Below are 14,848 nucleotides of genomic sequence, written 5' to 3' on the forward strand. Positions count from 1 at the left end.
GACAAACGGATAAGTTTTCTTTATGCGTTAGAGTTTCTTCTACTCTCTAATGATTCCCTTCTCCCCATGATCCTAATTCAAGTAACTGGCATGTGATATATTTTGTAGATAAATCAGCAGCAGAAGAGCATGTGCAGTACTGGCATCACAGAGTAGGTGATTTACTTGTAGCTCGCACTGAGAGCTGGTTTGGTTTTTAAGGTGGGAATTTGTGTTTTAAGTGCTTCCTCACAAAGAAAGAAGAAACCAACACATCGCACGCTAATTCACATAAGCAGCTCTCCTCTCCTACCAGTTAATGATTTCTGCAAAAAGTAACCCAGTCAGAGTCTTGGATTTTAAGCATTTTTCTGGGTGTCTCTTTAAAGGCCCTAATCCTGAAAGTGCTTGAGCTGTGTCAGATCATGGGTGGAAATAGGTACAGCTGCCTAAGTAAAGGCAAGGTTTGAGTGTGGTTCCGTTCTGCAGCAAAGAGAGATGGAAGCGTGAGCCTTCCCAAGGAGGTATGGCTTGGATGGTCCGAGCACATCACTGGGCAATCAGAAAGATAGGCTGACACCTGAAATGAACAGTATTTTGCTGGAAAGACAAAGCCTCTACCCATTAAAAAAAAAAATCTTATTATCTAGAACGATAGATTTAATCACACCAGATTTGTTAACAATTTACCAACAGTAGCAGTTTCTGTTTCAAACCATGATCCCATTGTACCATAACAAAATGTGATAGAAGACCAAAAAGTTAAACTGAACAGAATAACCTTGAGAAATTTGTCCTGCAAATTCTTTCACATGAAAAAAAAATCTAGGCATGTTACAACTAGTTCAGTCTGTCTTAAGGCAATAGTAGCTGTTGTTTTTCTTGCAGAAAATGTGGAAATCATCAGAAGAAAATTAACAAGAACTCATCCTTGTCTGAAAGGCTAAGAGACTCACAAATTTCAAAAATCTTTCTTCTATAGAAATGCTTTATACAGAATCTTTGTGAAGTACAATCCGGAGAGTAGTTGTCTCCCAGCACTGACAATGTCTGCTGTTCCAGAGGAGACGGTGTGTGATGTACCATCCTGAAATATTGTCAGCAAGCCTGGAAATATGAAGGCACTTTCATAGCAAGGCAGGGATGAAAGGAAAGAGGTTTGGGTTTGCTTTTTTGTTTTGCTTTGTTTCTTAGTCCTAATAAAATCTACCAGTGTGCTCTTAACTTCTCCCCTCCTGTTTTGCTCAGTGGAGAAAGGGAACATAATTCTCCTGCAGAAGAGTTATGGTGTTCAGGGGAGAGGAAAGAGGTACAAATTCCTTCCTGGAGGTGTTTGCTTTAGCCAGTGACAAGTTTTGTGTAATATCAATATAGCTCTGAATGCAGAGATAGGATCAGCATCTCCCCACTCTCGAGTAGCCATTACTGTCTCACAGCAAATCTAGACATTTTAATGTCATAGCTCAATAAGTGGATTTGGGAGAAAAATCCACCTGCAATAGCCTCTAGTTTGATGATTAAGAAATTCTCTTCAGAATCGAAAAAATGTGGGATTGAATCTAACCGGGAATTACACCACAAGAGACACAAGGAGACAACTGAGGAATTAATCAACAGTTGAGTAAACACTTGCAGATGGTAATTTGGCCTTTTTAAGCACCTGGATTAATGTAGGAAATCTAGCTTTAAGTGACCCGCCAGTAGACCCTGACCTCCACCCATGTAAACCTGAGACTTGAACCCACCATTAGTGTCCAGATGGTTGAACCATAATTGCTTTGTCTTATCTGATCTAAATTTACTTCTTTCAAGGTGTGTTACACAAGCTATTTCTCTTCTGGGATCCATACAGGTGGCATTTTAAAATGTAGCAAGCACCCAAATCTACAGAACCTGCTTGTCACAGAAAATGACACAGTTTGCATGTGACCTGTAATGACAGTTGCTAGTTGAAAAGAAACCAGAAATTCAGCTATATCTTCCACACTTTGGTTGCAGCTGCCATCAACTAAATCTCTCTCCAAGGGCAGATGGTGCCCTGTACAATGAACAATTTAATCTTTAGCAAATAGAGAAACTTTGCCAAAAACTCCACTTTTTTTTTTTCTCCAAGAATAGGCTGTCAATAACATGTGCTCTCAAATACATTGTGGTTTGATGACTATACTTTATTTATAGGAAAAACCAAAAATTAAATGTTCTCTCTTTTTTTTTCTTTACAAGCTTGTGATCCTTCCAGATACCCCTGTACTGGGCTTTGTCTGTGTGCAGAAGGGATTAGCAGGGACCAGTTAAGTGTCAGAATACTTCTTTGTGCCTGTTAGATATCATGTGTGCTCTTCTTTTTACTGAGCATGTGTGTATCCTGTGTCACCTTGAGGCCCAAGCTGAGATCAGGGGTGAAATCTTGGCCTCTCTCAACACAAGTGGCAGAAATCCCACTCTCTCCACCAGCCCAGGATTTCATCGCATCTCTCTGAAGACACAGGGAGCTGCAACCCCCAATTTTTCATCTGCCTCCACCTACCAGCAAAACAGCTGAGGCGTGCAGGGAAGTGAAATGATTTGCCTAAAGCCAAGCACACCAGATCTTTGGGGGTGGGCACCAGGTTTTAACTGTGACCTTGGTGGAGCAAAACTACCCAGCTCGATCTCTTCCCTTGCTCTCCCGGGTTCCTCTGAGGGAAGCAGGGACGGGCTGAGTGTGCACTGCTGCTGGCAGCAATGCCGGTTGTCCCTCCTGCATCATCCCCACACCCGGTGTTGCTGCCTGAGCTGCCTGGACCCATGCAAAGATCTGGATTGCCCAAAATCCAGATCAGGAAATCAAAATTTTTCAATCAGGAAATTCCAATCAGGAAAAAAATTTAGTCTTGTTGATTCTCCTCAGCCTAAACAGCCCCCTGACCCTGACCTACAGCACCATACAGCCGGCGCCGGTGAGCAGTTCCATGCGGCCAGAGGAATGGGGCAGCTTCAGCCAGCTGATCTCACCTCCACCCTTACTGCATCTTTCATTTGCCTCTGTCTTTTGGGGATGTGCCTCATCGTTCTTGCTTTTAAAATACTCCCGGATCCTTTTCTAGTCATTTGCAGAAGAAACTGCCTGCCCTCTGGGGAGCTGCTCAGGCTAACAGATGTCAGCATTTTCACAAGCCAGGTTGTTCAGGTGGATTTGGAGGATCTAACTGTATTTGTTCAGGGATGTCGAGTAACCCTAGCGAGCAGAGCACTTGAGTAGGTCTGACTGGGCTGCTTTTTGTCTAGAAATGCATACATGTACTTACATACAAAAATATATTTGCAGAAGAATTTCTACATCTCTCTCTTAGGTCTCAGGTGGCATGATTGGTACAAGAATGCCCCTAAAATGTCAGTGTTGCTGACCAGCCATGGTGTTTGGTGCCATTAGTCCACAGTTCCTAGCAGAGATGGATTACTGTGTTCACTTCACTGTGCATAATACAAATAGGCATATACTTAAGAGTTTTGCTCAACCAGGGTCACAGCTAAAAAAAAATCTGTCATACAATACTATATACACAGATATCAGAAGTTTCTGAAAACAAGAAACTCAAAGTGAAAGGTTTGGGGGTTATTCTGGCAGATTTCAAGCAGATTCTTCTTTTATATTGCAAAACTGTTGGGCCAGGCCAGCTGAGGTAAATGAGCATGACTTCACTGACCTCCTACAGAGAAGGTGCAGATATGCGCTCCGATGATCTTACTGCTGAAATCCAGAGGTCTTTTATCTGGCCTTGGCCTTAGCCTCTTAACAAAGTATCTTCAACAAATAGTTTTCTGAGATAAATGCAATTTAATGACTTCAAGTTTTTATTAAATGTAGTTTCCATCATCCCGGGCAATGAGGTCTCTAAATTCCTCCACCTGGGTGTTACCGCAGTCAGACAATTTTGTGTTTAAGCAGACACACCCCAGGAACATCTGAGCTAGAGCCCATATTTATTTTCCATTATCTTGTCCCACATTCTCATAAGCTTAGATCACAGGACAGAAATACGTTTTACTTTTACAATAAAGAAGACCTTTTTCCACACTCCCCTCTCCATGTGGCTGACAGCACGGACTGAATACATGAAGTCTGGTGCCTTCTACAGGATCAGGAGGGGCTCAGGGACCTGCTGGGGCCCACGGTGGGTTTTGCTGGTGTGTCATCATCTCCCCACGCTCTGCTGCTGGGCAGCAGCTGACTGTGACTTCTGTGCAGTGCACAGAGCAGCTTCTGGGCACACCTTCAGTAAGGGAGCATTAGAAACCTTTTCCTCCTGGCATCATATGGCATCTCTGCGTGTGTTTGGGTGGGTGCTGCACCCTCAGCAAGAATGAAGAAAAGCTGAAAGTATTAGTTTTCACAAGGGTTATTCATACCTCTCCCAAAATGCTTTCCCACCCTACTAGAGTGTGTTTTCTGAAACAAATATGTTCTATTTATTTATTTAATGTGCTGTTAAATGACCTTCTGGAAAGCTATTCCTGTTGCAAGGCTTTAAAATGGATGGGCAGGCATAACTTAAGAGAGCATGCTCCTTACAATCAGGATGAATCATTTGAGTAGTTACTGTTTAGATTGATATAATTTTAGTTATAATTATGGGTAACGAGAAGGCATTTAGAGTCTGTAATATTGTAATTCATGGTGAGAGGAGTCCTAAATGAAATAAAAATATATCCAGATTTGCTTTTTCTCCCTATCTAGGTATTATACACATGAGCATGATTCTTTAAGGAACAGATTTTCTGCTGCTGTAATAATCTAGCAAAAGCAGGTCAAAAATTACGTCTAGAGATAACATATTTGGTAACCACAAAGGGACTGTCTGTATCTTCCTATTTGGCCCTATAAGAGTCCTGCAATTTATTACTATAGGTACAGCTGCAGCATGGAAAGGTTTGATCCATAGACTCCATAGTTTGGAGTCCAAAGGTTTGATCCATAGATATAATCCATGGACTTTGGTGGGTGGATCACTGATATATATTGTCATTTTTATTATCCCATTACACTAATAGAAGATTATAAAATTATATTAGCAAAGATCTGGAAATACAAAAAAAAATTATGAACACATGAACCTGCTGTCATCTGCCTGGCTCTAGAGTACCATCACACCTTGGACTGTGTCACTGGAGTGGTTGGTGTTCCGCACAACCCAAAAAGCAAACAGTTACAGCAATCCCCAAGTGAAGGACTTGAAAACCACCCCATGCATGGACAGCCCATGTCCTACCCCCCAGGAAGCTGCGGCGTTCGGTTAGTGGCTTTTGGCCACAGAGAAAAGAGGGAAAGGAGACTAGAGAGAGTAAACAAAAGCGTGGGATTTGGCATGTGCGTGCACGTGTTTGTGAAAGCAAGAGCGAGCTCATCGCTGCTCCCGTGAGCCAGGAGCCATGCGGGGGCTCAGGAGCACAGCTGAGCAGTGCGGGTGCCAGCCTGCGGAGGCCAGACACACGTGCAATTAGCTGTTGACATACAGTCTACAGTTGTCTCAGACTGCAGACATGTTTGAGAGCTCCTATTTCAAAGGCTTCACAGCTGCATTTTTACAGCAAGATTTGAATGAGGCGAGGGAAGCTGTGCCATGGACAAGGAGTGGGAAGGTGATCACTAGAAGGAATCCTGAGTCCTGACACGTCTGCAATAAAATAGATACAACTTTTTACATCTGTTGATGGCTTGATAATTAATGTTAAATAAAAGCAAAGCTGCAGTATCTACAACTGATATTTCACATCTGCTGTGCAAGACATCATCATAATGAACACCTTCAACTGCATTTTCATAACATAACTTAGATGATAGATTTTTCTTTATGGTACAGGTTGAACTATATTTTAAAAAAAGCCGAGGAAGCAACCAACTTTGCCCATCAAATACTGTTTGAACATCCAAGCTGCTATGCCCTAGAGTGCATGTGACAAGCTCTCCACATACTCCCTGAATCTCTTAGAGACTTGATAATGAAATACATAAACTATGACCCTTATTGATCAGGGCTTACACTAATTAATTTCCCAAAGTCCTGTCCCAGCCTGCAGTGATATCAATGCAAGAAAAAAAAAATAAATAAATAAACCCAACAAAAACCAACCAAACCAAGGATAGAAGAGACTTGGTTGGCCAAAAGACCTGGGGGTGAAGTACTTATCCCATTGAAATCAATGCCAAGTCCCAATTGATTTTAGTCATGCATGGATGTAACCATTAGTCAAGTGTATGGACACTTAGCCTCAAAAGTTTATACAATTGTCACAAATGGCTTTTATAGCAGTGCTAAACCAAACCTGCCTGCATACACACAGCAGTGCAGAGAATCCCCTCCAGCTCCCAGGTGCCTTGTTCCATCTTATCTTTCCTCCAGCAGCAAAACCAGTTGAAGAGGTTTCGACCCTTCCCCATCAGCTGTGCAGTCCCAGCCCTGCACTGGGGAGTCCTGCTGGATGTGCTTGTGTGGCCCGGGGAAGGATCCAGTTTTTGGCTGGGGTGGTGCAGACCCACAGGCGGTTGCAGGGACACAGTGAGAATTGTATCATACCGTGGGGTGGAAATGATAGGGAGAGAGCTTCTGAAGCAGGTTTGTTGCCAGAAGAATTCCTTGTGGACCTACACCCTGACTGATGTGCCTCTAAAGAGCTCTGCCAAGGGTTAACAGTGTCCTCAATGTTGCTCTGTGCATGCTCCCCTTGTGATGTGGGAGCAACCAGGAATACTACTAAGCTGATTTTACAGCTGATCTAATACAAAAGTCTAAGGAGGACCTTTCTCACAATGAATCAAAAAGAAAAGGAGTCAGGAGTTTGGCTTTTCAGTTTTCCAATCCAAGCCCTTGATAAATATTTCCCACTGGCAGGGAACCAGTACGCTGCAGTTACTTTGCTTCAAACCAAGACTCCTTCCCAGATTTAGCACTTTCAGTAATACTACATGCTGCTTAATTGTCCTAATGGCATTCCAAAGGCAGAGTTGAATTAATCAAGAGTGATTGCTCCTGCACTCAGATGTTTCACCACGGCCCCTCAGGTTGGCCTATGCGGGACCAGCCCACAGCATCTGCGTCCTGTACCCATGAGTTAGGTAGATGCTCTGCATGTCAGAGCTGCTACAGAGTCTGATATAATCCAGGGCAGGACGTACATAGCTTTACATCCTAGTGAGGGCTGCAAAAATCCACTGAGAAATGTAAAGTGAAATGCCTGTGCCATCTCCGCAGCCTGCACTTGGGCCCTTTGCAGAGGGTGATTCTGCAGCTTAGAACTTGGCGGCAGAAGCAGAGCCAGCTCATGGTGTTACTGTATTTCAGCTCTAGGCCTTACAATAGTAAAGAAGGCTTCTGGATTTCTTTAAAATTTGAACAAGGTGTAAACTGACACAGCTTTGTCTTTTGCAGTGAAGAATAATAGCTTTGCAAAGTGTGAATTGCTCTGGAGAGTTACCCCTGAAACCTAAAGACAACATTTTAAAGTGTCAACATGGATTGCTTTTAATATCTTTTAAGTGGTAATAACAATCTAAGGTATTCACCACAATTTCAGGCTGATTTCTGTGCATCCTCAGTTGCCAAAAGTCCCTACATTCAGCTGCCAAAACCTCTTCTTCCCTTCCAACAATTTCTCCATAGCAGGTTTGGGTTGCCAATGCAAAACTAAGCATCACTGTGAAAACTGGAAAGGTGAAGATATCGTAAAACAAACCAAATTATAAACTAAATAGCATGAAGTCAATGGGCTTTTTTGTTTTCATATGGAATTTTTTGAAAAGCTTAGTTTATTTTACTTCAAATAAAGCTACTACTGAATTTCCAGTTGATTTAGCCAGAACACAGGGAACACACCACAGGATTTGAGTTGTGTTTGCTGAAATGGCTGTGGCCTTGAACAGATAATATATTTTTCAGTAACATATTTCTCTTTGCCGCTGCTGGTCTTATTTTCTCTGTGCTCTCTCCAGATTGACTTTCACTCTACTTATTGCCTGCCTCATTTCTCACCCTATTTTTCCAGTTGTTTTTTCTACTGCTTTTCTCAGTATCTTTCTCCCAGGTTATAAGCAAAACAGAACTCAACTTCGGGCTGAACTTTTAAACCCACATCTTGAAATTAAATAAAACAAGCACCTTCTGTCTCCATGTAGAAGTAATTTCACAACTTGAGTCACTTAGCACTTTTAGTTGTTGCAGAATGGAAAAGGTCTATTGGAAGAAGAGTGGCTTTTAATGCTGAGGAGGTGCCAAAACAACCATAAATAACACAGCAATGTGGGTACCAAGATGCCCAACTCACCATGAGGATTTTAGAGTATATTCCCGACTGGTAGTCAAAAGAAGCTTGTTATATTGTCCAGGTTTAAACAACATGAGGGAAAAGCAGAGATGCAGAGTAACACACTCAGTGGACCAGGCAGAGCAGCAGCATCAGCTGGAGTTTCCAGTTCCTGCATCATTACAGACATAAGGATCTGGGGGTTGTCCTTGCTTTTGGTGAGCCTATGGGTGGACAAAGTAAAGCAAAGCTGACTCATTTCCAGAAATTTCTATGGATAGAAGTACATAGTCAATAAAATCTAGAATCATGATTAGAAACGTGGTAACAATAGTTGTTATTATTACTCTGCTTGCAGGACGAATGCCTTAGTTCCAGCTCTCCAGCCCAGGCTTCCTGCACCCAGCCCGCCCCTGCGTGTCACTCCGATCCCGACATTGAACTCACAACAACCCGGACCGAGAAGACTGCCAAAAAACTCCCGCTATTCTTCTTCATCCTCACTAACAATTTGGTAATGAAGTATTGATTTCCACTCCCCTGCTTATGGACGATATTAGATTTTCATTGATAAACTGCACTGGGGCTGTCTGGTCTCCACTGTCCCTTTTTGCTGTCACTAAAACAAAGTGCCACTGAAGTAAGATAATGACTGAGAACATTGATGTACTTATTTCGTCAATTTGTAACACTTGACAGGAAAAAAAAATTCTTCATAGTTTAATGTCCAAGTGTGATACACAAGATGCAGTCACATTGGAAGCTTTACTTTTCATGGTAATGTCCATTTCCTATTTATAACCCCTTTGGGATAGTTTGTCTAAAGGAAATGTTTCTATTCTGTGCAGCTATTACTGTTGCACCTGGGTTGCCCAATCCAGTCATTGCACTAGGGATCAATACATCACAGTAAGTACAAGAATTATTAAGTTAAAACAGATTCTGAGCCAAAAAACCTCTGAACAATGTTAATCTTCTGTGCAAGTTGTTCAAATAGTTATGCTTAACCATGTTGCTGCCAAAGATTTGTTTAAAATGGATTATTTTCAGTTTGTTTTATTCCTTAGATATATATATATATTTAAAGCTCCATTACGGTTTATGGCGAGACATATGCGATGGAGTGATTTTTACACGAAAGTACTATTGTTAGATTATTGAACATTATATAAATATAGGTATATCTATATATAAATATCACTATATAAATATCTATATATAGATATAAAAGAATAAAAGTAGAATTCCTTTCTCAGTTGGGTGAGTGTAAATCTAAAGCTCTCTGTTGTAGTCAATGGAGTTACACTGGATTTATGCCACCGTAAATGAGATCAGAATCTGGTTTTCGCGCTCTCTGACCAGCCTGGCTCGTCCTGCCGGCATGGACAAGCTGGCAAGCACAGCTGTCTTCAAGTCATCCGAGACCTGGGGAGAAGGGGGCTACAAAGAGGGCAATTTCAAATTGGTGCTTGTAACTTTTTTCATTAAAACTTTGAGGCCCCAATTTTAATTTGTGGAATATTCACGTTAATAATGAGATCTAATTAAGACATCCATTAAAAGCCCGTTAAAGTTAATTTAACGTAAAAATTCCAATAGAACTGTATTAGATTTTCTCCATTAAATTAACGTTATGGATTTTTAACGGATGTCTTAATTATACATTATTATTAACGGGAATACTGTATTACACAGATTAAAATCGGGTCCCGAGTCAACTCACAAAATCTTCCAGGATATGCTAATGTCACAAGTCTCACATTACCTAGTGCACTGCTTGGAAAATCAGGCACAGTCCTGTTTACTCTCGCTGAGCATTTCCTCACAGCAAAACCAACCTCCAGTAGACAAATCCATCTCTGCATTTAATGATGAACTTCCCTTATTCTCAAAGGAAAAATAAGTCTGGATCAAGTTGTAAATTGCTACTCCGTTGCAAATGAAATATTCAGAGTATACTAGGCACAAGTTGAGAAGAGGATCTTTCTTAAATAAGAGAGGGCTTTGGGGTGTCTTTTACTATTATTTTGGTTTAGACATTCAAGGACATAACTGAAGTGCAGCATTCACAAAATCAGACTAAATATGTTTACTGCATTCCCTGTGGCTTGTGCAGAAGGGCCTGTTTTGGCACTGTTTGGGAAATTTTAACATGATCCCTAAACTCAACACGGAGGAGAAAAAAAGGCCCTTCTTATTTACCTCCTAGGGAAAGTGTTGCCCTTATGCCACATATAATAGCAAATTGCTTTTTTTATGGCATGCATAACCTAGATGGGAAAAAATATGGCGCTTGAGGGAAGGAGGGAAAAAGTAAATGAAGTTCCAGGAATGTCATTCTGAAGTAATGAGGCATGGACAGAAAATATACCCCTCACATCATCGGATTGAGATGGCAGTCGAAATAGCTTCATTGAAGTGTCAGCACTCATCCATCAATCAATCATCCACAAGGAAAAATAGCGACAGTACAACGGGGCGGCTTTTATGGGATTTACTCATGGGCATAGGGAATAGCAGCTCAAATGTAGTTCTGACATGAAAAGCAAGGTGCTGATATTATTTTTTATGATGGGAGGATCATAAAGTGAATTGAGAACAGTGAGGTCTGTCTTTGCTTAACCTATTCAACTGGAAATGAACGGAGCTCAACTGGAAACGAGCAGAGCCTTCAGATGGGTTAAGATTGAAGCCTGCACCGTGCTGAGCACCGGCCATTGACAACAAAATTCTATTAAAGCAGAATCAATGCATTAGCATTGAGCTCCTCAGAAGCTGTTAAATTGTGCAGCCCGTTCAGAGTTATTAAGTGAAGTTGCACGAGGTGGGTCCTGCGGCACGGACCCAAAGGCAGCGAGTGCCACGGCAAAATGACACCTGGGAGAAACGGCATGTGTGTGTCCAGTCCCGTTCATTTCCTCAAGCTTTTGGATGCTCTAGAAAAAATATTTGGCTTATTGCAGCATCCAACAGGTGAAGTTCCCACCGACTTCAGACAACCCCGATTCTGCACCCACTGTCACGTTTTGCCGTCTGCTTTGGTAGAACCCTCCGTGCAGTGTGTTTGGCTGCTTGCGGCGGTGCCTGAGCAGTGCAGACGCTGTCACGGCTGCTGCCAGGAGCAAGGATCCTCTTCCCACGGGAGGGTGGCCCTACGGCCCCAGTCAGCCCACAGCATCCAGGGCTGGGGCTCTGCAGGGCACCACCTGCTCAGTTTTGGCAGAAAAGAGGCTTTCCTGGTGACCTGTAGCCGGTGAGCAGTGAGGTCGTGGTGATGATAGGAAACACAGTCACACCATCGGCTGCCCTGGCCCCAGCTGTGCTGGCACCTGAGACCCCAGAGCTGAAAACCTCTCTCAAGGTTCTGGGGAGGGCCAGTCTCCCCGAGGGAGGTCTCCAGCCCAGCGGCGTTTTTTGCTCAGGAGGTTTCACTCCGGCACAGGCAAATGCAGGAACAGCTACTTCATTTAAAATCTGGCCACAAACCTTTATTACACAGTGCTAAACCTTGATTATTTTGCCTGCATTGCTGTCCTCTGGGAACATTTTAGGTACACATTTGAATTAAGTGGTTTGTTTTTTTTTTTTTACAATATGATATAAAAAAAGCAAATGTACCTCTCTCCTCTCTCTTTCTCTGTACAAAACTGGATGAGTTGATAGTTTATCTGTCATATAAATCAGGTAACACAGAAAATCATTGCATCTTTTCTCTGTCGCATCTACTCAATATCTATCGTTCTGACTTTTATTCTTATTGGAGATCATCAAAACATTAATTAAAAGCCTGGTGATCAAACAGCCGAATATTTATGATTCACGTCCTTGCTTATTAACAAGTGGCATATTGATACACCACATAGCCAAGCTGTTTATGCTCTTGTACTGCAATAAAGCAGTAAGAATTGTTACCCTTACACACTGCTTTGAGAGATTTATTTAGAAACCATAGCTCCTTTCCTGCCACCATCCATGTCAAAATAAGCCATACCACCATAAAAAAAATGTTCTGTTTTAAAAGACGGAGATGTAATTAGCATCTATTTGGAGCCTAATATATAAAAATTTCAGTAGATCAGTCTCAGGTGTTTTTTCCAGGCTGTTATTACTTAAGCTGGGAGGGAGAAGGACACTTAACTTTAAAAATGGCTGTCATTAGTACAATAATAATTGTTGGTTTAAAAAAAATCTTTGAGAATCTGCTAACAAACCTGCCCAGTAATTACTTGTCAATGCAACTTATCATGGTTTTTATTACCTACTTGTAAAAGTATTTACAAGACTGACCTCCCTAGCTTTTTTAGAGATCATGGAGGATATAAGAAGTCATTTTAAAAATCAATAATTATATATTAACACAATAGGGGTTGAAGCCTTCCAAGCCAATTTTACTGGCTGTTGAGACAACTCTCACATATTCAGATGGTAAGGATTGTTTCCCTAATTTTTGGTTTTTACTTTCCTTAATCATGTTTTGATAAAGTGCCATATTTATTAACTAAATTATACTCACAGTTCAGTTTCTAAAATAGAAGAGGGTATTCCCATGGGGCAGTGTCAGTGCAGGCTTTGCACAGAAAGCCGGCTGCCCTTGGTGTTCGAGAAAATACAGAAGTAACAGAGTCTGGGCCTGGGGCAGCCTGTGGGTGAGAGCTGCCTAGGGGACATTTGCTTTCTACAGCATTGCCCCTGCTAATTGCTAATGGCCTGATCCTGCCATGAAGGAGCTGCTCTGGCTCAAGCACAGCAGTTCAGGTCAGCCCTCGCTTTGACCTTGCTGAGAATGTTATTTTGCAATCCAACCTGTTGAGAAAACACAAGGGAATGAAAGATGGCAACCCAATTTTTGGCAGAGACTTCCTCCCAGTGAAGAAATTACTCTTTTTGGCACCCGGGGCCAGGCTGGGCTGAGGCCACCATCCCCATCCCCTCTCCGCTTGCCTCGTAACTCTCAGGCTGGAGAAAGTGCCTCAGCTAAGTGGAGGTGGATCTCCGTCACATAGGACTTTTGTCTTCACAAACAGATATACGATGCAATTTATATTTAAAATTCTCTCTATAAAGACAGTATTGATCACAGATTCCAGATCAATATGTTGCAATTACAGCAGGCTTTAAAGGCCATCTGTCCCCAAGCAAGAGCCCTGATATAACCACGTCTGTATATTCTGAAAAACTGCTACTGGTACGTCCCCATCTTCTTACAGTGCAACCTGACATATTATTTTTGCTCCCAAGAAGCTGTGTTTAGGAGCTACATAGAGTTGTAATTCCTGTTTACTGGCCACCCACGAGCTCAGAGCAGCTTCTCTTTGGGTTTCAAAGTCACAACAGGGTTAACAACACTGTGGTCTTGCTGGCCTGGTTTTCCTGCTCCCCCCGTCACAACTTATCCCACAGATTGCAACTTTCCTTTTTGCCAAACCTCTGTCCTTGGTTGAAAACGATCAGCAAGAGGTTACTGAATTTCATTAAAACTAAGAACTTTTCAGTAATGGTGCTGAAGAGTTTGATCTGGACATTGGTAGGTGTAAACTGAGCCTTTTTTATACGTGACAGATTGGGCCACAGCAAATGTACCGTTTTGAGACTTGTAACTAAAGAGTAAATGACATGCCTCTAAAGGCAGATTTCAATTCACATTTCATCAAACTGTGGTCCTGACTTGTCAGCACCTGAAGTTGAGATAAGTCTTTCTATTGATGGCCCTGGATGAGCCACTAGGTAGTGATTCCAGAGAGAAATGTTTCCTGGATTTTCTTTTTTTCTTCTTTTCTTAATTATTTCCTGCATTGGTTGACTTCACGCACGCATGCAGAATTCAGGATTTTTGTTCTCCAATCGTCTCCTGAAGGAAAGTGAAAGAATGCAGAAAGTAAAAAGAATGAGTTTACAGTGATAACAGAAGGCAACATACCTTTGCAGATGAACACATGCCAAGCGTAAAAGCCTGGGGAGAGGGTGTGCGTCCCCCGCGCTGCGCCGCATCCCGCCAGCACATTCCCAATCGTCCCTGCAACTGCCTCCCTCTGGTTTCATTTCAGTCTTCAGCTTTATTTATCCCAACTTCTCAAAAACAGAAGCCAGATTCTGACTTAATTTATTCTGGTGTAAATCCAGAGCTACTCCTTTGAATTCAGTGTATTTACCCTCTGTCTACACAGCTTCAAACACTGTCCTCATGGTCCTAACCTTGGATTCCTAACATGTTTAGATGGTTTTGAAAACAACTTCAGCAGACAGTCTCTAGCTTCGTGCAGATTAAATCTAAGGCACAGGCTGCACTTCAGAAGTTTTATAGTTATGTCAGGGAAGTGATTGCAAAACTTTGTTATTGATGTGACTATGCTGGTAAAAGTCCTAATGTAAAAACAGTTGTATCGCTATAAAGCACTTTATACTGGTACAGCTTATTTTGCTTTGCTGGACCACTTTTATACCAGTGCAAGCACTTTTACCCCAGTACACTTCAGTCTACACTAGTGGTCATTTTTTTTTAACTATGCCAGCAAAAATGTGAAGAGTAGATAAAGTTTAAGATGACACTGTTGTTTCTTGTACCAAAGTGTCTGTACAATATTTTCTTTGAGAG

General features: G+C 41.9%; 1 protein-coding gene across 3 annotated transcripts in view; it reads left to right on the forward strand.

The window, feature by feature from the left end:
• The window catches only part of TSHZ2 (teashirt zinc finger homeobox 2), a 233,004-nt gene that overhangs the window by 214,867 nt on the left and 3,289 nt on the right, over positions 1 to 14,848 (forward strand). For 2 of the 3 annotated variants that reach the window (XM_074920023.1, XM_074920026.1), the window contains exon 3: positions 8,615 to 9,410. Coding sequence is in view for 1 of the 3 variants with exons in the window: in XM_074920026.1 (XP_074776127.1) it covers positions 8,615 to 8,616 (2 nt within the window). In the remaining 2 variants the exon portion in view is untranslated. Of the gene's footprint in view, positions 1 to 8,614; positions 9,411 to 14,848 lie in introns of those variants that run through there. The other variant, XR_012634626.1, reaches the window with a different exon arrangement.

This window comes from Athene noctua, chromosome 16 (genome assembly GCF_965140245.1).
Source record: "Athene noctua chromosome 16, bAthNoc1.hap1.1, whole genome shotgun sequence".
Lineage (NCBI taxonomy): Eukaryota > Metazoa > Chordata > Aves > Strigiformes > Strigidae > Athene > Athene noctua.